We start from the raw sequence: 21,453 nt of genomic DNA, 5'->3' as shown, positions 1-21,453 counted from the left end.
TTTGCAGCTGGAGGATGAAGCTGAGTTAATTTCCTGAGTGGTAATGACAGAGGAAGCAGCAGGTGCTGGGGAAACCAGGCAAAAAAGGCTCTTCCTCAAGAAGTTGGGACTTGAGAGTGGCTTGGGAGGCATTTCTCTCCCAAAAACCCACCCTGTAGGGCTTTATTTTTAGGTGGATTGTGTGGAGGGAGAACAGATGTTCTTGAGGACTTATTTTTAAAACAAATTCACTCTTCAAGCTACAAAATTAGCTCAGAAAAGTCATTCCTTGCCCTGAAAGATGCTTGAATGGAAAACTTGCCGGCATCTCCATTCCCCAAGTGGGTGGGATAAAGGTGCGAGGACAGCTGTGGCTGCGGGAAAGCCACGTCAGGGGAAGGTCGGGGTGCTCGGGGGTGTCAGGGGTTTGATGTCTGTGCTGGGCCGTGCAGAGGAACCCCAGGGTCCCCCAAGGACACGGGCTGTGTCTGTGCTGGCCAAAACAATCTGTAAATCCATCTTGGACAATCCTCTCGGAGGGATCACAGCCAGGACAGCCCTCCCTCCCTCCCGCCCTGCCAACCCACAGCTGCTTCCTTCTGGAAACTTCTGTTCCTGTGCAGCAAGCAGCAATTAAAAGTGCCTTGGTTAATTGGCTGGTGCAGCCAGGGCCTCGTGGTACAATCGTGGCCTCATGGGATGGGTTGGGTGGGATGAGAATTGAAGCCCATCTTGTTCCCGGACACCTTCCAGGCTGCTCCAAGCCCCATCCAACCTCGATGCTCCCTCCAACCATGCTCAGCATTCTCCAGGCCTTCCCTCACAGCTCGGCCATCCTGCTGTCCTCTGTCGCCATGGACGCTTGTCACAAAGGCACCTTATCCTCGCGGTCCCTCTATCCCCTGACCACAGGGCCTCTTGTCCCCAATGTCCCTTGTCCTATTGTCCCTTGTCCTCGATGTCCCCACGTCCTCCTGTCCCTCCGGGGTCCCCGCGGGTTTGGCGGGCCCGGGCTCCTGCCCACACCCAACATGGCCGCCGCGCCACCGCCGGGCTGGCCCCTGCCGGCCGCCATAGCCTGCGCTTCCTCTCCAAGATGGCGGCGCCCAGCGGGAGGAGCGGCCGGCGCGCGTGGGCCGCGCTGGTGCCCGCAGCCCTGCTGTGCCTGGCGGCCCAGACGGCCGCGGAACCGGGCACGGCCCCGGGCACGGACCCGAGCACGGCCGAGTTCGACGTGCGGCCCGGCGGGGAGGTTCATTCCTTCTCCCGGAGCCTGGTGAGCGGCCGGGAGGGAGGGAGCGGGAGCGGAGAGGGTACGTGCCCCTCGCTGATTGGCTGCACGTCGCGTCACTCATGTCTCCTGCGGTGGGGATTGGCTGGGCGCGAAGGAGGGCGGGGCTAGCGGGTGGTGGGGGTCCCCAGGGCGAGAGGGGTCCCCAAAAAGACGGGGGGGGAACGGGGGGAGCCGGGGGGAACGGGGGGAGCCCGGGGGAACGGGGGTCTGCAGTGGAAGGGGGGGAATGGGGGGAACGGGGGTCTGCAGGGGAAGGAGTCCCCGGGGGTCCCCAAGGAAAGCAGGTCCCCAAGGTGGGACAATCTCTGTAGCGAGGAGACCCCCAGGGATGGGGACCTGCCGTGGATGACGCCCCCAGGAGAAGGGGGGGTTTCCAAAGGGATGAGCTAGCACAAGGGCAAGGAGAAGGGAAGGGGTCTCAGAGAAAGGAGGGTCCTCTTGGGAGGGGGCTCAGCAAAGGAAGGGCCCCAGTGCAGAACGGAATGGGGGTCTCTGGGCACCCCAAAAACGAGTCCTCACCCCAGCGCTCCAGGCAGGAGGAAAAGGCCTCAGAGGGTGCCAGGGGAGGTTCAGGCTGGATATTGGGAAAATTGTTCATGGAAAGGGAGGTCGGGCACTGGCACAGCCGCACTGGGGGGTCCCTGGAGGGATTTAAAGCCGTGTGGATGTGGCACTTGGGGACAGGGGTCAGTGGTGGCCTGGGCAGCGCTGGGGCACTGTTGGACTCGGTGGTCGTGGAGGGATTTTCCAACCTCAGCAATTCCTGGAGTGTGTGGAGGAAAAGCTCGTGCTGAAGCGAGGCTGCTCCTGTTCCTCTCTCTGGCAGGGGGATTACGGCTGCACCTTCACCTACTCGGCCCAGGGCGGCACGAACGAGGTGAGCAGGGCAGGCCCCGGGCACATCCCCGTGGAATCAGCTCCTTTTTCCCATCCTGAAAGGAGAAGGGACTCTGAGCTGTTCTGTGTGGGAGCACAGCCCTGACTGCGGCGAGCAGGGAGCAGAGGGGGCCAGCAGCGAGTGCTGGGGTGGTGCTGGGTTATTTTGGAGCTGCAGCTGGAGGGGAGGGATTGCCCTGCAGGGTTTTCCCCACGCTGACTCCGGATCTTCCCTGTGCAGCACTGGCAGATGAAGGTCGGAGCGAGCGAGGACAGCGGGCTCTTCTCCTGCTCCGTCTGGAGGTGTGTCCTGAGCAGGGGGCAGCGACAGGGACCCTTCTGTGCATCTCTGCAGGGAGGGTTTTCCTCTGCCTGGGGACTTTGTGTGCAGCTGTTGCTTTATAAATTCTGTGATCTCTGCACAAAAGCTGCAGGAGATCCAGAGGTGGCTGTGGGGGGAGGGAGAGAGCCAGGAATCCTTCACTCCTCTGCACCTCCACCCTCTGTGCCGCTGACAAAGGCTCTGCTTTCTTCTTTCAGGCCCCAAGGGAAGTCTTATCTCTTCTTTACCCAGTTTAAAGCTGAAGTGAAAGGAGCCAAGATAGAGTATGCCATGGCTTATGTAAGTCCCAGCTGATCCCGGGGAAGCAGGAGTGTGGGAGGCTGCTATAAAACATGAATTAGACGTGGAAAACATTTATTAGACATCTGTGCCATAAAATGTGCTCCATCATGTCCCTAATTAGAGACTGGTGGCAGGCAGGAGAGGGGCTGCAGGTGGGCAGGCTGCTCCATTGTGCTGCTGCCCTCTCAGTCACAGGGATTTGCTGGGAGGGGGCTCCAAAGGCACCGGGGCACACAGGGAGGCTTGGACTGCCTCAACTAATTGCATGTGACAAAGCAAATCAAACCTCTGCTGCTGTTTGTGTCTGGCTCATTCTTCCATTTCCCAGTTCCCAGGGGTGAGGCTTTCACTCACCCCGAGGACACAAGCCCGGGGTTTGATAGGAAACAGTGAAACAGCCATAGATTTTCCTTCTGATTTCCTCTGTGCACTTAATTCTTCCACTGCACAGAAATCACAGACCCACTCGTTGTCAGTGTGCTGGTTTGGCTTGGTTTGAATGCTGTGAGTTGTTGGGCTGCCTCTTACAGCTCCTTCCTTCCTGTTTCAGTCTCAGGCTGCTGTGGGTGCCCAGAGCGACATCCCCTTAAAACAGGAAGAGTTTGAGATCACTGACACAACAGGTCTGTGCCTGAGGGGCTGGGGGACGGGCCAGGGACCAGTTTAAACTCAAATATCCCCCAGTGCCATGGAGCTGGGGGTGCAGGGCTCTCCATCCACCACTGGCAGCTGGATCTTGTGGGTCCCATCCCAGTTAAATTCCGAGGGTAAGGGGGGCTTTCTCCCCAGCCTGGCCTGTGCAGGAGCGGGAAGAGCAGTGCCCAAACACCCTGGAAAGGGCCCACTGGGGCTGTTTTTTTCCTGCTTTTCCATCTGCTTCTCTCTCTCTCTCCCCAGTGTCTCACAGGGAAGGCAAGTTCCGTTTCGAGCTGTCCAAACTCGTGATCGTAGCAAAAGCCCCCCGTGACGAGCTGTGACCCCCAGGCCAGCCCTGGGCAGGGGGCTCTGCCTGACCAGCGTGGCAGTGAAGGAATTTCCTGCTGACCTGCAGGCTTTTGCTTTTGGTTGGCCAAACCTTTTCTGTTTTCCGTACTGAAACGTTGTGGGGACCGACACGAGGGGGGTTTGGAGGTGAGGACGGATTTGTTCCGCCCTGTGTCAGTGACTCCGTGCTCTGCAGCTGAGAGCTCCCACTCCTCCCGTGCCCCTTCCTGCCTGCCTGAGCTGCTGAGCAGAGCTCCCTGGAAAGGGGCTCCTTATCTGCCTGCCTGGGAAGAGCCTGCAGGGAGATAAGTGCCTGGATTTCAGCGATTTTTCCCTTGCTAAAGGGAAGTTGTTAACTCTGTAGTCTCTGGAGGGGAGATGGGATTTGTCTCTCCACCAGCTTGACAGGAGGAAATAATTAATTGGGGGGGAGGGAGGGATTTGGCCAAAGCTCTGGTTCCATGGTGAGTGTGTGGCTGGGGTGGATCCAGAGCTGGGCCTGGGTGGGGGAAGGCAGAGCAGTTTATTCTGACACAATCAGGAATCAATCCAGGCAACACTTCCACGTCTCAGTACAACCACGGGACTGTTTTATACAGAAAAGTGATTTTTTTCTTATCCAGAGTAATAACAGGGAATGTGCAATTCCTTTCCTGAGTAAATACAGCACAAATAAAGAAATAAAGCATCGTGCTCTGGTCTGAAGCTGCTCTACTCTGTCCCTCCCCTCTGCAGCTGGCTGGACTTTGTTGCTGCTTGGCTGGGAGGAGCTGAGGTGTCCCCCGGGAATCTGGGGGCTGCAGAGGGTTAGGGGGGGACACACACCTTGGCAACAGCCAAGAATTCTGGCTGGGCATCCCTCAGCCCCATCCCAGCACACCTGCCAGGATTGCCAGCTCTGGTTTGTGTCCAGGACACTCCTGACAGCAGCCCAGGGGGGACAGGAAAATCCAGCCCTGCCCTCCTGAGGGACCAGCAGCAGCTCCTGGTGTTCCCCACACCCCCTGTGAACGGGCTGTGCCCCCAGCCCAGGCTGTGTCCCACTGCCACCCCCTGCTCCTGCTGCCAGGGAGGATGCAGAGGAGCACGTGCTGGGAGCAGGATCTCACAAAGTCATGGGATGGTTGGGGTTTGGAGAGGCCTTAAACTCATCCCTTGCCATGGGCACCTTGCAGTGTCCCAGGCTGCTCCGAGCCCTGTCCAGCCTGGCCTTGGGCACTGCCAGGGATGGGGCAGCCTGTGCCAGGGCCTGCCCACCCTCCCAGGGAGCAATTCCTTCCCCATGTCCCACCTAACCCTGCCCTCTGGCAGTGGGGAGCCATTGCCCCGTGTCCACGCAGATCCAGGAGCTGCTGGGCCATTGGGCAGGGACAGCACAAAGCCCAGGCCACAGAGAGCCACCACCCCCAGGGGCAAACCGTCCCCAGGGCTCATTTTGTCACTGTCACCACTGCTGGAACCACCTCACGGAGCTCCCAGGCCACACGGGTGAGTTTATTGAAATAACTCATCAGGGCTACAGAGTTTGCTAAAAACCAACATCACTCAGTCAAGGGCATGGAAAAGGGATGGAATCCCAGGAGAGCTTTGGGTGACCCCCAGGAGAGCTTTGGGTGACCCAGGGCAGCGCGGGAGCTGCCAGGTGGCACCGGGGGTGGGAGCTGGGTGTGGGGTCACTCCCGGGATCCAGGGCAGGAGCAGCTCCCTCCCAGCTCTCCCCCAGGCAAGGAAGGATCCTCCTGCTCTCAGGGACTTGTCTTTGAGGACACCAAAGCCCGTGCAGAAGCCTCTTCCTGCCTGAGGCAGCGCAAGTCCGGAGCAGGATTTGCTCCCATCGCGTTGTGGAGCTGCTGGAAGAAAAGCACGGAGTTCCACAGCCCTGCAGTCATGGAGACTCAAACTGTTCACCTCAACCGTCCCACCTGCTCAGAGACACCTCACAGGTGCTTCACACCGCGAGTCTTTGGTTCAGTTTCCCCCTAGAGGGTTACAACAACAGAGTTCAAGGCAAAGAGTCCAAATTCTTGGACTCTGAGCTAAAGGCACTTGGTGGGCAAAGGAAATCAAAGTGTCCAGCAGGATCCTGCACCCCAGGATGCCCTGGGGAGGGCTGGGCCCAGCGCAGGGAGGGGTTTGCAGACCCTGGGCAAGGGGGAGACACAGTCAGGAGGTTGAGTGTCTTGGAGAAGCGAGGAGAACACGAGTGAGCGCTGCAGAGACGAAGAGGGGATGGCGAGCCCGGTGAAGGTCAAAGCAGACGTCGCATTTCGGCCTCACGGGGGGCAGAGTGCAGCTGCCTGGGCCACCCTCAGATGTTGTCCTCCTCCAGCATCTTGTTGACCCCTTCGCAGATCCTCTTGAGGTGGGTGCGGTAGGGCTCGGCCGGGCCGTACAGCGCCGACAGGAACTCGTAGTCCGCAAAGTGGTTGAAGACGTGGTTGATGCGCGAGTGGGACTTGGCCGTCAGGTGCCCGTTGACCGCCTGGTGCAGCAGGTCCCGGCACTCGGTGAGGACGCTGGACATGACCCTGCGGTCGAAGGTGAAGTCTATCTGGTGGAAGCTGACGGCCGTCATGGCCAAGGTGTGAACCTTCTTGCGGAAGCGCTCCATGACCAGCAGCTCCTCGGGGCTGAACTGCCCGTTGCGGTAGAGAACCCCCAGCTTCATCACGATCTTGATGAGGTTTTTGATGATCTTCTGGGCCTCTTTGCGGTTGCGGGTGTACTCCTTGGTGGCCCGGTACAGCTCATCCAGGATCTCGCTGCTGGTGTCGTCGATGAAGGCGTTGGCGATGGTCTTGGTGGCCATTTTGCTCAGGAGCTTCTTCTGGGCCTGCAGGGCCAAGTTCTTGGTGCTGAAGGTGTCCATCTCTGCGGGGGAAGAGGCACACACGGCTCAGTCCCTGCTCCGCTCCATCCCCATCTCCCCTGAGTGTCCCTGTCCATGGCAGGGTGTGGAGCTCCATGAGCTTTAAGGGCCCTTCCCTTCCCACCCAAACCATTCCATGATTCCATCATTCCTCACCTCCCCGTGCAGGTTTTTGGCAGGAGAAAGAGCATCTCCAGGCAATGGCGAGACTGAGGGAGCTCCTGGGTGCCAGGGAGAGCTGAGCTCACCCCCAGCTTTGGTTGGTGGCACCAGTTTCAGGCTGTTGCCACCTTCCTTGTCCCAAACGGTGCAGAGGCTGCAGCGAGCGGGGTGTCCCTACCTGAGCCGCGAGCCTCCATCGCGGTGTCCCTCCTGTCACCGACCCCTCCCTCCTCCCCGTGCAGGAAGGACTCTTGCCCCATGGTTTTAACATTTTTCCTTCCTTAAAACCTGACTCATTTCCTGCAGGGTGAGCTGGGGACAGCCCAGGTGGCAGCTGAGTCACCCCCGATGCCATGTGCGGCATCCACCCGGTGCTGGCCGCGGCTGGAGCGGCACAGCCGGTTTGCAGCAGGCAGCAATGGCGTGGGAGCCCTTTTCCCCGGCACTGGAACACCCACACAAGCTCAGACCTGTTCTGCCGCTGCCCCGGCCTCCTCTGGAGGTGAATAATTCACCCCGACAGGAGCCTCAGCTCCAGCCCAACTCCCACATCCCGGCGGGACCAAATCCATCACCTGGGGCAGAGCACGGCTTTAAACTCTGCTGGCAACGATTAAAACGCCGCCGACCCTGGAGATGCATCTTGGCCTGGGAAACCGCAGAGCTACAAATCACAGGGAGGGGAGAACAGCGGGAAAACAAGCGGGATGGATGGGCAGAGCTGGGAGCTGCTTATGCAAGAGCCTGCACATGGCATGGACAGCCTGGCAGAGCAGGACGGGATCAGCCTATAAATCCATCCCCAGGGAGGGGAGAGGAGATATTTCAGGTGAAGGAGAGGAGATATTTCAGGTGAAGAATGCTGCTGGTGTGAGGATGGGTTAGGATAAATTGCTCATGGAGAGGGAGCAGGTTTAGATTTGATGTTAGGAAGGAATTCTTCCCTGAGAGGATCCCTGGCAGAGGTGCCCAGAGCTGCTGGGGCTGCCCCTGGATCCCTGGCAATGCCCAGGGCCAGGCTGGACAGGGCTGGGAGCTCCTGGGACAGTGGGAGGTGTCCCTGCCATGGCAGGGGTGGGATGAGATGAGTTTTTGGTCTTTCTCCAACCCAAGCCATTCCATGCCTCCAGGTTTTGTCACAGAACCGGGTCTGTCCCCATCACAGGCAGCTCTGTCATCCCCCCTGGCCAAGCTGAATGTCCCAGACCCCTCTGGGGACCCCCAGTCCTGCTCCCACCACTCTGCAGGACACCCCAGGCTCGGGAGCAAATCCCAGCTCCTCAGGGATCCCCTCCTGTGGGGAGCTCCCCCGGCCAGGCCGATGGTGCTGAGCCCCAGCTCCTCGAGCATCTCCCAGCCATCAGCTCCCAAACCCGAGGGCAGCCAAGGCTCCGTGGGGACGAGAATTCTGGGGGCAGTAACGGAGCTCCGCCTGCAGGGTTATTTACAGCCCTCAGGAAAAACACGGAGGTTTGGAAGCATTTCCTACCATGGGAAAACATTGATTTTTGTCAGCCTGAGCCTCGAGCTGAGGCTCTTGCACTTAATAAGACAAAAATGACAGTGCAGAGCCTGGTGACAGCTGCTCCCAGGTCAGGCTGGTGGATTCCCAACGGCTGCATCCGTGATCTGAGCCCGGAGGGAGGGATGGGCAGGATGGGCAGGATGGGCAGAGGCAGCTCCATCCCCTCTGCCCTGGCTGAGGGTGCTCACTTCACCCACACCAGGCATCCTGGCCGGAAGGAGCCGGGCTTTGCTGCGGTGTTGACAGCCTGGAATTTCCCTCCCCAGGACTGTGGGGTGCCCTGGGAACGGTGCCTGGACAAATTGGAATTCCCACACCCGAGCTCTCCCTTGTGTGACCACAGACATAAAGAGAGTGCAAACTCCACCTCCAGAGCACATGAAAAATAGGAAGTGCCAAGTCCTGCTCCCAAATGCCAGCTGGGATAATGGATCAACCCTCTGCTCCCTGCACCAAATAACACCCGGCTGCTCACAGCCCTCCCCTGCTCCAGGACCAGGAGCATCGCTCCAGGGGGGAAACTGAGGCACAAAGCATTATGGGGGGGGTCAAGGGACCTCAAAAGTGGTAGCGGCAGGTGTGGGGATCCCAAAAATGCAACCAGTTCCCTGCCCAGTGCCCAGGGTCGGCTTCATGGGCTGCTCCCTGCAAAGGCCAAGGAAAGCCAGGCTCACCTCCTGCTGGCTCCCGCTGTGCCAGGACGGCTCCCCCGGCACCTCCACACCACACTCGGCCTGCCAGGACCTGCTGAGTCAGCAGCAGCAGCAGATTTCACCGGAACGAGCCGTTTTCCTGCTGGGAAGGGCCCCACGACCCCATTGTTCACGAGGGGCTGCTATCAGTGCGAGAGTCGAGCTTTGCCCCGAGCAGCCAACTGCAGCCCGAAATAACCCACTTCGCTTCCTTCCTGTCGCTCAAGTTTCCAGCCCGGCTCAGGGCTAGACTGCCCCCCACCCCCTTCTTCTTTTTCATGAAAACGCCCTAAAAAACAGCTTCTTCTTCTTCTTCCGAACTGGAGCAGCCGAGTGCTGCTGTCACCGAGTTCCTCCCTGCTCCGGAAGAGTGCGGCAGGGCTGTGGTCCCAACCGTGGCTTTGGGGACAGCTACAGCCCTTTCTTGGAGGGTTTCCACCCATTTTGGAGGTTTCTGGGGAGTCTTGCAGCCCTGAGCAGTGGTGTGAGGGTCCCCTGGGGACACCGGTGTGCCGTGCCCGTCTCTGGTTTGGCTCTCCCCTCACTGGCCTTGCACCTCAGCCAACACCCAGCTGTGACCTGATTTCCCCAAAAAACCTCTCCCACCCCACCGAGGACACAAGCATCAGTGAAAGCTCCTGTCTGAGGGGGGAAGACAGGATCCTGTCACCCTGTGGTCACCTGGCGCCGGTGGCACCAGGGCCGAGCTGCCAAGTGAGCGCCATCCAGAGCTCCTTTATGAAGAGGAGCCAAACCCAGCAGTGACACCATCACATTTCTCATTTTTACCTGTCCCAAAGACCCCTCTCCCTGCCTGTCCCTTTCACCTGGTTCCCAGCAGCGGCTCTGTGGGCTCAGTCCCCCGAGCCCCCCCAGTTCCCTTGGCAGCAGGTGAATATTTCATGCAGGAAAGGAAAAGCACTTAAATAATTCATGGAGCAGCGCAGAGGGGGAGGCTCCACAAAGCTCCAGCTCAGAGCAGAGGCACCTTTGCCTCCTCTTCCTCCTCCTCTCCCTCCTCCACCTTCCCACCGTGGCCGCAGTAACTTGGATTGTCTTGCTACAAGTTTCCTCCGACATGGAAACATCGTTTCCCAACAGGATAAACACAGAATAGCGGCGATTTCCCTGGATTTCCCTGCATCCCACAAGCCGCTTTGGGAAACAGCCCCGCTCTGCACCTCCTCATTCCCGGTGTCCCCGGCCCCGTGGCTGAGCGCCAGGCGGGTGGATGGGATCCCTCTGCTCCGCTCTCCGTCCCCCGGCATCGCTTTCCCCGCGCTCCGACCCCCATTAATTAATTAAACCTCCTGGATTACCGGAGCCGGGTCGGAGCGCCGGGCAGTAACCGGAGAGCCCCGGCAGCGTTCCCAGCCCGTCCGTGCCCCCGCAGCCCCCAGGCCCCGTTCCCGGCGGGGAGAGCGGAGGAAGAGGAGCGGGAGGAAGGACGCGTGCCGGGGGTTGCCATGGGTGCAAAGAGCAGCCGGAGACGCCGGCCCGGGCGCGTGTGTGCCCAGCGGGGCGAGGCCAGGAGGAGCCGCAGGGTAAACACCTCGAAAAGCTCCTCTCCCGGCGAGGTGAGCCCGCGGCCGCAGCGGGGACTCTGCGGGAGCTGCGCTCCCGGAGCGGCGCTCGGCACGGCCCCGCCGCTGTTCCCCCTCCTCCGGCACCGGGGGCTGAGCTCCCATCCCCAAACCTCCCTCCGCGGGCACCGCTGCGGTGGGAACCCGCTGCACCCACGGGAAGGAGACGGTTCTCGGTTTTGCCTGAGAATTCTGATCCGCCCCGGCAGCTCCGACGTGTCTGTGCAAGGAACCGAGCGGCCCCGGCCGAGGGGGCTCCGGCGATGCCAACCCCGGGCGTGGGTGGGGAACCCCCGGCAGCGCTTCCCGTGGGAATGGGATCCCGGGATCCGCGTGGAGCCGGGCTCAGACACGGCAGGGCTGAATTGAGGATCTGCTGTGGCATCGAGGAATTCCCCTGGGATTACCGTGCCCCGGGGGGCAGGCAGCTGCCAAACTGGAGAGGAGGAGGAGGAGGAGGAGGAGGAATGGAGTTTATTTTAAGGAGAGAAGGAGGAGGAGGAAGAGGAGAAGGAATGGGGGTTATTTTATGAAGAGGAGGAGGAAGAGGAGGAGGAAGAGTCGGAAGAGGAAGAAATGGGGTTTTTATGGAGAAAAAGCAGAGGAAGAAGAGGAAGAAGGGGGTTATTTTCCAGAGAGGAGGAGGAGGAAGGGGGGGTTATTTTGGAGCATCTGTCTTCCCTTCCATTTCCTCCTTTTCTTTCTCCAGCTGCCATCAAGCTGCTCTCTCTGGCAGCAACTTCCTTTCTCCTTCGCTCGGAGCAGACGGAGACTTATGGGGAAGTAGAAAACAGAGGCTGGGAGAGGGGAAACTGAGGCCAAACCACCATCCGTCCGTCTGTCCGGCTGCGGCGGGGGCCAGGGCGCATCACATGCTTCCTGCCCCGGGATCAGGAGGACAAAGTCGCTCTGGGAGGGAGGAAAACTCCATGGGACAATTCGGATCCAACACCTCGGAGTCAGCCAAGAACGGCCCAAAACGGCCCAAATCCGTCCCCGCTTCAGGGGAGGATCAGTCAGGGTTGGGAGGTTTTACACCCAGCCCTTGCCCCGGGACGGCTCTGGCCTCTCCAAAGGGATTATTCTTTCCAGGAATCGAGGGATTTCATCCTCTGGAGCGCAGGGGTGGGAGGAGGGATGGGCGATGCTCGAAGCCAAGTGCTGCCATGGGGCACCCGGCCCTCCCTGGCCGTGACAGCCCCACGGGGGTGGCTCCGGTGCCTCCTCCCAGCTCCCGTTATCCAGCACCCGCCGGACACTGCGCTCTCGCATTTCCCTTGGATCTGGGGGGAAATCGCCCTTTCCCCGTGTTTTATCCACCTGGGAAAGCTGAGGCACATCCAGGGGCTGCCGGGGGCAGCTCCGGGCTCTGCCCGTCCCGCAGCTCCCGCCCCTCGCGGCTCCCCAAACCCTCCTTTCCCGCCGGGGCTCCCGGTGACACCGGGGAGGGGACACACACGGATGATTCCCGGGGTGAGGAACGAGAGGCTTCGCCCCTCAGTGCAAGCACAAAACGGGCCGGTACCGAGCGCTCCCGGCCCCACGGACCGGGGAAGATGGGAGGAACCGGGAGGTACCGGGAGGTACCCGGGGAACCAGCCCTTACCTGCAGCCTGCCTCGGGGAGAGCGGCGCCGGGACCGGGACCGGGGCTGCTCCGGTGCCCCCGGTGGGGCGGGACGGGGCGGGGCGGGAGGAGCGGGACGGGGCGGGAGGAGGGTCCCGTTTCCCTCGGCGCCTCTCCCTGCCTGGCGGGCCCCCGCAGCCACTACCAGTGCCCGGTGTCCTATGTCTGGTGCCAGTTCCCGGTGTCCGGTGCCCGGTTCCCGATGTCGGTTCCCAGTTCCCGGTGTCCGGTTCCCGGCTCTCAGTGCCCGGCTCCCGGGGCCGGTTCCCGGCTCTCAGTGCTCGGTTCCCGGTGCCGGTTCCCGGCTCTCAGTGCCCGGTTCCCGGTGCCGGTTCCCGGCTCCCAGTGCCCGGTTCCCGGTGCCGGTTCCCGGCTCCCAGTGCCCGGTTCCCGGTGCCGGTTCCCGGCGGGTCGGGGCCTCCCGCCCGCGGCCGCTGCCAAGTCCCGCGCGGGGCCGGGAGCGGCGGGGGCGGGGCTGGGGGCGTGTCCATCGGGCAGCGCCATCCAATGGCGGAGCGGGGCTTGCTACGAAGAAGCCAATGGGAGCGCGTGAATGGGGAGTGGGCGGGGCCTGACGGGCGCGCCCCCGTGGATCCCGCGCGCGTGGGCCGGAGCCGGTAACGCGCGGGGGGCGGGCACGGGGCCCCCGCAGCCTGCACGGGGTGACAGGGACAGGGGTGGGTGACAGTGACACGGGTGGGTGACAGGGACACGGGTGGGTGACAGGGACACGCTGGGTGAGAGGATCACGCGTGGAAGCGCTCGGGACGCCGGGCGGGCTCCGCGGCGCTGGCGAGCAGGAGCTGAGGAGGGCGCTGCCGGACCGGGCTGAGCGTGGGCAGAGCCGCGGGGTCTCGCAAAGCTCCCCCTCCTCTGCTCCCCGCGGCCTCACGAGGGGATGTGACACCCGTAGGAAGAGGGGAAGGCGTGGGCGCTGCCGGCCGAGGGCAGCGTGTGCGGAAGTGATTCGGCCTGGGGGTCGTGGCTGTCAGTTCTTCCCGGTGCTGGGGACCCCCGACACTCCAGAGATTCGGAGCTCCCCAGCATCGGGGGTGTCGGAGCGCCCTTCCTCTTCCTCCTCCCGGCTCAGAGGGTAGGAGCCGCGGCACGAGATCCTAATTCCCAAAGGTGGCATTAAACAGATTAAAAATGGGATTTAGAGCGGATTAAAGTCTGGATTAACGGGAGCCTTGACTTGAATCTTGGTCTCACGCAGCGGCTGGAAAGCGAGCCCCAGATCCTCGCCAGCCCCCCCGGTCCTGCTGCCCCCGCCCCACGGCAATGCCCGACACCCCCGGGGCATCGCCCCCACTCCCAGTATCCCCGAGGATTTGGTCTGGTCCCAGGCCGTGCCGGAACAGCCAGAGCAGCTGTCGCCGCCCCTCCGAACAGTTGTGGCACCACCGTGCCAGGCACAAATCCCGCTCCGGGCTCGTCTGGTCCCGGGGGCCACCAGGAGCCGGGTCTTGTGTCCCCATTCCTGCCTCGTCCTGCACCCCCATCACTGTCCCACCCCACATTCCCATCGCTGGGACCCCCCCGCAGCTTTTCTGAAGGTGTTCGGAGGGTGACGGGGAGGGCCGGTGCACCCCGGTGTGCCCAACACCCAGATCCCACAGTTCCCAACTCGGGAAGGATCTCGGGGGTGTCCCCACGTCCTGCAGAGCTCCGCACCTCCCTCCAGCCCCGGAGCAGCGGCTGGGGGTGCTTGGCTGGGCTCTCACGGGGGGAGCCCCCACAAATCCTCGTCTCTGCCTGGAGGGCGCTGCCGCGAGGATGGAGCTGCGGGTCAGCGGGGATGGGAGCTGGCTCCGCATGAAAACAGGGAATAAAAAAGAGAAGCAGCAGGATCTGGGCCAGCTCCGAGCGGTCTCTCCCCCCGTCCCTCCTCTCCTTTCAGGGAAATGAAATGGGGCTTTGCAGAGGCTCCTCTCCTGCCCGCCGAGCACCGCTCGTCCTCGGGGAGGCGGCACGGCTCATCCCGATCCCTCTGCCGCGGCACATCCCACCCGGACACCCAGCACAGCTCCAGGAACGCCAGTCCCGGCTGCTCCCTCCGGCCGGCTGCGGGGGCTCGGCTGCGGGCAGGGGGGAGCATCCCCAGGGAGGCAGCGCCTGAATAATTCAGGAGAGCTCAGCGGGAGAAACAGGATCCGCTGCCGCCGGGGCGCCGAGGGGAGCTGGGAAGGGCACGGAGCCGCTCTCTGCCCTCCCTCAGTCCCCGGTGTCGCTCTGCCAGGACACCTGAGGGCCCCGGCCCATCAGAGCAGGCTGCTGCTGGCACATCCTGGCTCCGAGAGGCCCCAACACCTCGTTCGGCTGAGCCGGGGGTGTGCAGGGGGACAGGATGGGGACAGGGTGTCCCCATCACCCACCTGTCCCCGTGATGGCGCATGCCAGAGCCCGGCAGCTCCTGGGACAGGGGATGGTGTCGCTCCCCATAAAGCCACTATTGTCACCGGGGCACGTGCGGGGTGGGGGAACCCCCGTGGTGGATCCCGCAAGCCCTTCCCTCTCCAGCATTTTGCATTCCCACTGCTCCCTGCCCGCGCCGCACAGCTGTGCCTGGCCACAATGGCCCCTTCTTGCCGCGTCACCGGCGCCGGCTGCGCTCCCTCGGCCCCTTCCCCGGGGCCGAGCCACCCCGCTGGCAGCCGAGGCGGAAAAATCCATCCCAGTAAAAAAAAAAATCCATCCTGGCAGGCACCAGCTCCGGAGGAGAACCGCGAGCAGGGCACGCTCTCCTGCCCAGTTATCACAGTGATGCTCCAGGATTTTTGCCGGCATTGGATGGAAGGAAAGGGACGATGGAGCTGTGATTAGGGGTGCTGGCAGTACCCGAGAGGAGCTGCTGAGACCATGGGGCTGTCCTCGAGCCGCGGCTGAGGCTGCGGCTCCTGATTCCCGGGGCTGTATCCAAACCGTGCTCCTGGTGCTCCCTCGGGCAAAGGGATCTCCTGGGTCCCCAGGCCACAGCGCCGAGCAGAGCAGTCCCCTGCCACTGCCACCCTCCCCGCTGCACATCTGGCCTGGTGTCACAGCTGGATCGGGCCCCCTGTGCCTCCGTGTGTTTGTTCACAGAGCGGGGAACGCCGAGCCTCGTTAGTTAATTAAAGCTCGATCGAAGCTGTCAGGCAGTGCCGCTCCTCGAGAGGCTGCGAGCGCTCCCGTCCTCCCGGGAAGGGATGGAGGAGGATGCTCCAGGGGAAAAACGCACCCTGGGGAAGAGGTTTCTGTGATTCCCCTCCCTGGGAGGACACGAACTTCCATCCCTGTCTTGGGGACTCTGCTGTGCGGCCCGCCTGAGCATGACCCACTTCCCCGAGCTCAGCTGAGCCCTGGCTGCTTCATTTGGGGCTGGGGGCTGCTGAGAGGGACCCTGGCAGCTGAGCCGAGCCCAGCGCAGAGCCCCGGGCGCGCTCCGGCCGGGACAAAAGCAAATGTAGGTTAAACACAAAGTGCTGCGGCTGCGGCACTCGGAGCCCGCTCGGCCGCACGGGGGGGCCGGGGCAGGCGCCCACCGCTGCAATTAGCTAATTGCTCCTGTTCCCTCGCAGAGGATGCTGTTACTGCTCCCTGCTTCACTCTCCATCGGATAAAACTGCCCTGGGGGACACCGTGCCCCCCGCCTGCCCCCCGTGCTCCGCTCAGCGCTGGGGGGCTCGGGGAAAGGGAGCCCCCCAAACCTGCCGTTCCCAGCCCCCCTGGATGGGATCCCCGGTGTCACCCGCTGCGGACAGTGGGGACGATGCCACCAGGGATGGATCTGGCTTTCCCCCACATTTTGGGGGTGTCCTGCTGCCCCTCAAGGTGTCGGGATCCCTCATGGACAAATTCCATCCAAGCTGTTGAGTGGGAACCTGGGGAGCCCGACAAACGACATCGTCAGAGGGGGTCTTTGTGTCACCCTGTGGGACAAAGGGACCCCCAGCCTGGTGGGTGATGGGCGAGGGGACAGACAGGATGCTGATGACATCATCAGAATGGTCGATGACATCATCAGGTGGCAATTACTGGGGGCCAGAGACGGGGCCCCGGGCAGGCTGTGCTGGGACCGCTGGATGTGCAGGAGGAGGAGCAGGAGGAGGAGGACGGTGGCCCCATGGAGCCGTGTTCCCAGCTCATGGTCGCTGGGCCTGTCCTTGTGCTGCTGACATATCGACTGACAACTCTTAGTCAAGTGGATTATTAATTAGCAGCAGAGCTGGCTGGTTAATCCCGGCCGGGCTGGTTTGTGCTGACACAGCCGGGTACCGCGACAGTGCCACTGTGCTGGGCACAGGACACCCAGGGCATCCCGAGGAGAGGGATGGCTGCTGTCCCCGCGGTGGTGGCTTCACCCCTGTCACCCACTGTGACCCAAACCCTGCAAGCTTTCACCCCAAAACTGGAATCGCTCTGGCACAGCAGGGCCGGTGGCTGCCTTGGGTGGGCGCCCGTCTGTGACGAGCCTCCGTGCCATCTGGGCCAGGCGGGGGGAGGTGACATGCGTGTCCCTGGTGCCACACGTGTCCCCAGCCCTTGCCGTGGCGCGGGGCTCCAGCCCTGTCCCTGCCCCCCCCGAGCTCAGGCCACACGTGTGACCCTGTCCCCGCTGTCCCCACCGGGCCGGGGGTCCCAGCGGGCTGGGGACAGGCGGAGGGGGCTGGGGAGCGGCTCCTCCATCCCCATCTGAGCTGTTCTCACCGCAGCTGCTGCCGCGGCTCCATCCCGCATTTCCCTGCGCGTCTCGGCCATCTGCCGAGGGTTTGGGGGGCTGCTCCCCGCATCCCCACCCCGCTGCCGCATTTTGCTCCCCGTTCCGCTGCAGAGCGTTTCATTTCGGCCCTGATCCGTGCCGGGTTCTCTTCCCCGCGATTTCCCAGCCCTAATTAAAGCTCGGAGCGTGTGACGGCGCTTCCCTGGGGATGCTTCCCTTGCTTCCCAGTTCCCGGCAAGATCAAGGGGATAAACCGATGTTGCCGGCGAAGAGAGCGCCGGCGGCAGCTCAGGGAATCGGTGACAAGCCGGGAGCTGGCGGCAGCCGCGGAACCGGAGGAGAATCCCCCCACGGAGCCTCGGGGCGTGCGGGTGCGGGAGCTCTCGGGGTTGTCGAGATGAGGCGGGCAGGTCTGAGCCCGGCTCGGAGCCCATCTGTGGCGGCTCGTGGTGGCCTCGCTGGGTGTGCGGTGACAGCAGGCAGCCGGCTCGCCTGGCCAGGCGTCCCCAGGCGGCAGGAGGGGAGGTTTTGGGGTGCCACAGCCACCTGTCAGTGTGTCCCTGCCTCCCTCCCGCCCCCCACCTGCACCCCGCGATGTCCCCTCACGGCCCAGAGCACCCCTGTGACCCCCGGGGAGGGACAGCTGGGCTGGCACCCGCCCTGGCGAGCCGGGAGAGCCGGGAGAGCCGGGAGAGCCGGGAGAGCCGGGAGAGCCGGGAGAGCGGAGCTGCCTCCTCCCAGGCACCTGCCAAGCAACCACAGCCCGGACATCTGTGCCCGCTGCCAGCTGCCAAGCAGCTGCCCTGGGCACCCGAAAAGCCACCCGCAGCCCCCCGGGGTGGATTCCCAGGCCTGGCAGGGGGACGGCTGCTGCAGGCAGGGATGCTCCGGCTGCCTGGCACGGCTGCTGCCTGCTTAATTGCGCTGAAAGCACAACAGATGGCAGAAGGGCTTCAAGATGTTCTTTTCCAACATTTTGGGCTCCTTTGCTCGCCTTCCTCCGAAACGGCTCCAAGGAGGGAGGCTGGGAAGAGCCCTGTGCGCACGGGGAGGGTCGATGACCCCGGGGACGAGTCCAGGCTCACGGTGCAGCAGGGGAATTAAAGGGAATTAAAACATTTGCCGGGCTCACACTGCGCCGCTTTCTTCCCGCTGTAATCCCCGCGCCTGCCGCCCTTCCTGCCCGCACCTCCAGCACCTGCCCGCTGCTCCCGGGACACAAAAGCCCCTTTGCCGCGTCCCCGGGGCAGCTGCTGGCAGCGCTCGGGTGCTGGGGGGTCACCCCTGGGCCGTGGGGGCTGCCAAGGGACCGCGTGGTTTCTTCCCAGAGATGCGGGTCCTGCCACGCCCCAGGCCCAGCCCCGGACGGTCCCGGCACGGCCCCGAGAGCGGCCCAGCAGGCACCGGGCACCCCGGGACCCCGGGACCCCGAGTCCCGCCGGGACCCGGCCCCGCAGCGAGTCCCGGGCGAGGCTGGAGCCAGCACGGGACCCCCGGGCACCCCCGGCCCCAGGCCCAGCCCGGCCGTGCCGCTCCCCCAGCGGCTCTCGGGGCCGAGGTGCGGCACCACGAGCCTTTGATGAATTATTTATGAGGCAGGTGACCTCATTCATTCAGATTGATTTTCCTCCGTGTCACTCCAATTCCATCACGCTCCTGGAACGGGCGCACGTCAGGTGCTGTGCTGTGGGGACAGGCGGGGGCACGAGGCAAAAGCCTTTTGCCAGCTATTATTATTAGCGTTAATAATAATATTATTAATGATATTAGTACTTTCAGTGTCAGCATTGTTATTGTTAAAATTGAGATTTATTATTATTATTGCTATTATCATCATTAGTAGTATCATTATTGATAATATTGATATTTTTATAGTTGTTACCAGCCTCCTGTCCTCCCCAGGACCCCCGGCTGTGCCCACTCTGCCTCGCCCAGGGCAACAGACCCACATCTGCCTGTGCCTGGGTGGCCCAGGGCCACCAAGGGCCGTGTTGTCACCTCTGCCGGCTGTCCCCAAGCAGGAGGGTGGGAGGTGGCGGCCTGGGTGCCCTCCCCGTGTCTTAAAGATGTGGCTGCAAATGCACCGCTGGGTTAGAGCTGGAGATATTTGAGGCTATAGTTAATTTTAAGTGTTCTCTGTGTTCAACCACTCGCTTGAGCTTATTAAAAGATATATTAAAAAAGTAATGTGTATTTATTTGTGTACACAAATACAAATACTCCTGCGGCCCCTTCCCAGCACTCGCTGCCTGTCTGAGCTCTCTGTGCCTCAGTTTCCCTCCCGGCTGGGCGGGAGGAGCATCCCCGGGGCTGCGGGAGGAAGACTCAGGGAGGACTCGCTGCCTCCGGGGAACCGCCGGTGGGAAAGGCTGAGCCCAGGGATGCGACAGATCCTCACGGGAGGGGACGGAGCGCACGGTGCTGCTGGCCTTGTGACACGGTGGCACTGCGGGACAGCGAACTTCTGCCCTCCAGCACCCCCTGAATTCCCCAGCCGAGCATCCCCTGCCAGGGCAGTCCCCGGACAAAGAACATCCCCCTGGAGAAACAACATCCCCCTGGAGAAACAACATCCCCCTGGAGAAACAACATCCCCCCGGACGAGCATCCCTCAGCCAGAGTATCCCCCAGCTCATCCCCCCGGCTCAGCCTCCCCCGCCGGGCACCCAGCACCGCCTCACGCCCAATTCCCGTCAGGAGCCGCCGAGAGCCCAAATTCTCCCCGCGCCGGCCCTGAGAGCGGCTCGGTGGCAGCTGCCCATCCCCATTGTCACCCGACAATGGGAAGCGCCCAGTCCTGCTCCCCGGGAGTGCCATTAGCCCAAATATTTGCTTCCCGTCTCCAGGGTGACAGGGTTGCCAGCGCTCACCCACATCCCTCCTTTGATCATTTTCCTCTTGATCTTCCGCTCGCCGCTTCCCGGCGCTCCTCCCCGGCGCCCTCGGCCCGTGGGGATGCGGAGCCGGTGGCACCGGGAGCGGCGGTGCGGGAGCCGGGGGGTGCGGGAGGGGAAGGCAGGAGCGGGAGTGATGGGGATGAAGAGCGGAGGATGAAGGCAGAGATGGAGATGAGGGTAAGGGAGATGTCGTGGGGAGATGGTTGTGGCCTTGGGGTTTGTATCAGGTGCTTGAATCTGCAACCACCAACCCCCCCATGGCCACCATCATCCTCCCATGGCCACCATCATCCCCCTTTGAGCATTTCCATGACCAGGGATGGGAGAACAGAGACTTTTTGCTGGGACCACGCTCCCTCCACCAGGAGGACTTGGTTCAACCTGGGCAGGGTTGATCCAGCTTCTCCCACTCCTTCCCCTTGCTCCTCCACACTCTTCCTGGAACAAGTTTTTCCTAGCCCAGGGAGCCAAGCAGACCCACCAGCAGTCCAAGCCTGTTTCTATCTTTCCCAAAGCTCACCCAGGTCCAACACTGGCTCTTAGAGAGGGGGATGGAGCCGGGAAATTTCTCCCAGAATAAGAGGAATTTTGGAGCCAGGTGGGATCAGCTCCAAAATCTCTGGAATTTGGCGGTGGCAGGAGAGGGACCGACAGCGCCGAGCCATTTCTAAGCAGCGTTTTTAAAAAACAAAGTGAAATCTTCGCCAGAAAATGTTATTTCGATCCCTTTGGCAACCACGAGTCGTTTCGAAGCGACGCTTTGTGTTCGGAATGGGACCCAAATCTAAAGGAGCTGGGAATGGAGCCTCTGGGAAAGCTGCTGGGAGCTGGGATGGAGCCACAGCGAGGGCTGGTGGGTTTGGCAGCCGGTGGGGCTGGATCCACACCCCCACGATATCCCCCCACTGTGGGACCTCAGGGGGTGCTGGGGGTGCCACCACCCCTGGGGACAAGCGGCTCCCCGTACCCCTGTGCCCGAGGAGCCGTGGCCCTGTGACCTTCTCCTCACAAACCCAAACCCCTTTGCTCTGCACTGGCCCGGCCCCACACTCCACATCCCCTGGGAAAGAGTAGAATCCCTCCCATGGGGGATCCCATCATGGACCGGCAGGGAGGAGAGGGGACATCAGAGGGGACATCAGTGCTTGGGGCCAGGCGGGACATGGTGGAGAACCAGGAGGGCCCATCAGGGACAAGGCTCCGGGCCCAGGGGCGATGCTGTCACCCGGAGCCAGCAGAGACATCAGCAGAGGACCGGAGGGCACCGGTCCGGGCTCCGGCACCAGCTGGGAGCACCCGAGGACACCGCAGGCACCGGGAAGCGGCCGCGGGGAGTGGGAATGGCCGGGGGAGAGGAGCTCGCCCGCACTTTGCTGCATGACGGTGATTAAGTCGCTTCCCTTCGTTATGGTCCCTCGGGGAGGTGTTAACCAGCTGCTAATAAAGACGGATGGTTCTGAAGTGGCGTCTCCCGAGCTTTTGTATCCATGGAATTTCGGGAAAAGCCACCGGGGTGCCCGGAGCCACCGGGCAGACCCGCGGCACCGCCGTGAACACCCGGCGCTGCTGGGGACAAATCTGCGGGTGCCGAGGGGGGCACTGGGGGCATCTGGGGGGGCTCGGAGGATGCCGAGAGCCGGAG

General features: G+C 62.5%; 2 protein-coding genes across 5 annotated transcripts; one reads left to right on the top strand and one right to left on the bottom strand.

Moving 5' to 3' along the window:
- Positions 1-1,059: 1,059 nt before the first annotated feature.
- Positions 1,060-4,452, top strand: MYDGF (myeloid derived growth factor). The gene is made up of 6 exons (XM_015651714.3): positions 1,060-1,255; positions 2,100-2,150; positions 2,391-2,452; positions 2,690-2,771; positions 3,325-3,397; positions 3,672-4,452. The coding sequence occupies exons 1-6, from the start codon at positions 1,076-1,078 to the stop codon at positions 3,749-3,751; spliced, it is 528 nt and encodes a 175-aa protein (XP_015507200.1). The 5' UTR covers positions 1,060-1,075; the 3' UTR covers positions 3,752-4,452.
- A 779-nt stretch (positions 4,453-5,231) lies between these two features.
- On the bottom strand, positions 5,232-12,677 carry TNFAIP8L1 (TNF alpha induced protein 8 like 1). Of its 4 annotated transcripts, none has more exons than XM_015651710.2 (2): positions 12,196-12,677; positions 5,232-6,629 (listed from the first exon to the last, which is right to left on the bottom strand). In XM_015651710.2, the coding sequence occupies exon 2, from the start codon at positions 6,625-6,627 to the stop codon at positions 6,067-6,069; it is 561 nt and encodes a 186-aa protein (XP_015507196.1). In that variant the 5' UTR covers positions 6,628-6,629; positions 12,196-12,677; the 3' UTR covers positions 5,232-6,066. The 4 variants fall into 4 exon arrangements, with proteins under 4 accessions (XP_015507196.1, XP_015507197.1, XP_033376012.1 ...); XM_015651711.3 differs by lacking the exon at positions 12,196-12,677 and adding an exon at positions 8,989-10,350; XM_033520121.1 differs by lacking the exon at positions 12,196-12,677 and adding an exon at positions 7,365-7,778.
- Between the last annotated feature and the right edge of the window lie 8,776 nt (positions 12,678-21,453).

Source organism: Parus major, chromosome 28 (genome assembly GCF_001522545.3).
Source record: "Parus major isolate Abel chromosome 28, Parus_major1.1, whole genome shotgun sequence".
Classification (NCBI taxonomy): domain Eukaryota; kingdom Metazoa; phylum Chordata; class Aves; order Passeriformes; family Paridae; genus Parus; species Parus major.
This window is presented reverse-complemented; position numbering and strand designations above follow the sequence as displayed.

Bases quoted from the DNA above. Each gene is read 5' to 3' on its own strand.
- TNFAIP8L1 (XM_033520121.1), bottom strand. From the start codon at position 7,431: ATGCATCTCCAGGGTCGGCGGCGTTTTAATCGTTGCCAGCAGAGTTTA. The intron at 6,630-7,364 runs GTGATGGATTTG...CTTCCCCCGCAG, and splicing joins AAAGCCGTGCTCTGCCCCAG to AGATGGACACCTTCAGCACC.
- MYDGF (XM_015651714.3), top strand. From the start codon at position 1,076: ATGGCGGCGCCCAGCGGGAGGAGCGGCCGGCGCGCGTGGGCCGCGCTG. The intron at 2,151-2,390 runs GTGAGCAGGGCA...TTCCCTGTGCAG, and splicing joins CCCAGGGCGGCACGAACGAG to CACTGGCAGATGAAGGTCGG. The intron at 2,772-3,324 runs GTAAGTCCCAGC...TTCCTGTTTCAG, and splicing joins TAGAGTATGCCATGGCTTAT to TCTCAGGCTGCTGTGGGTGC.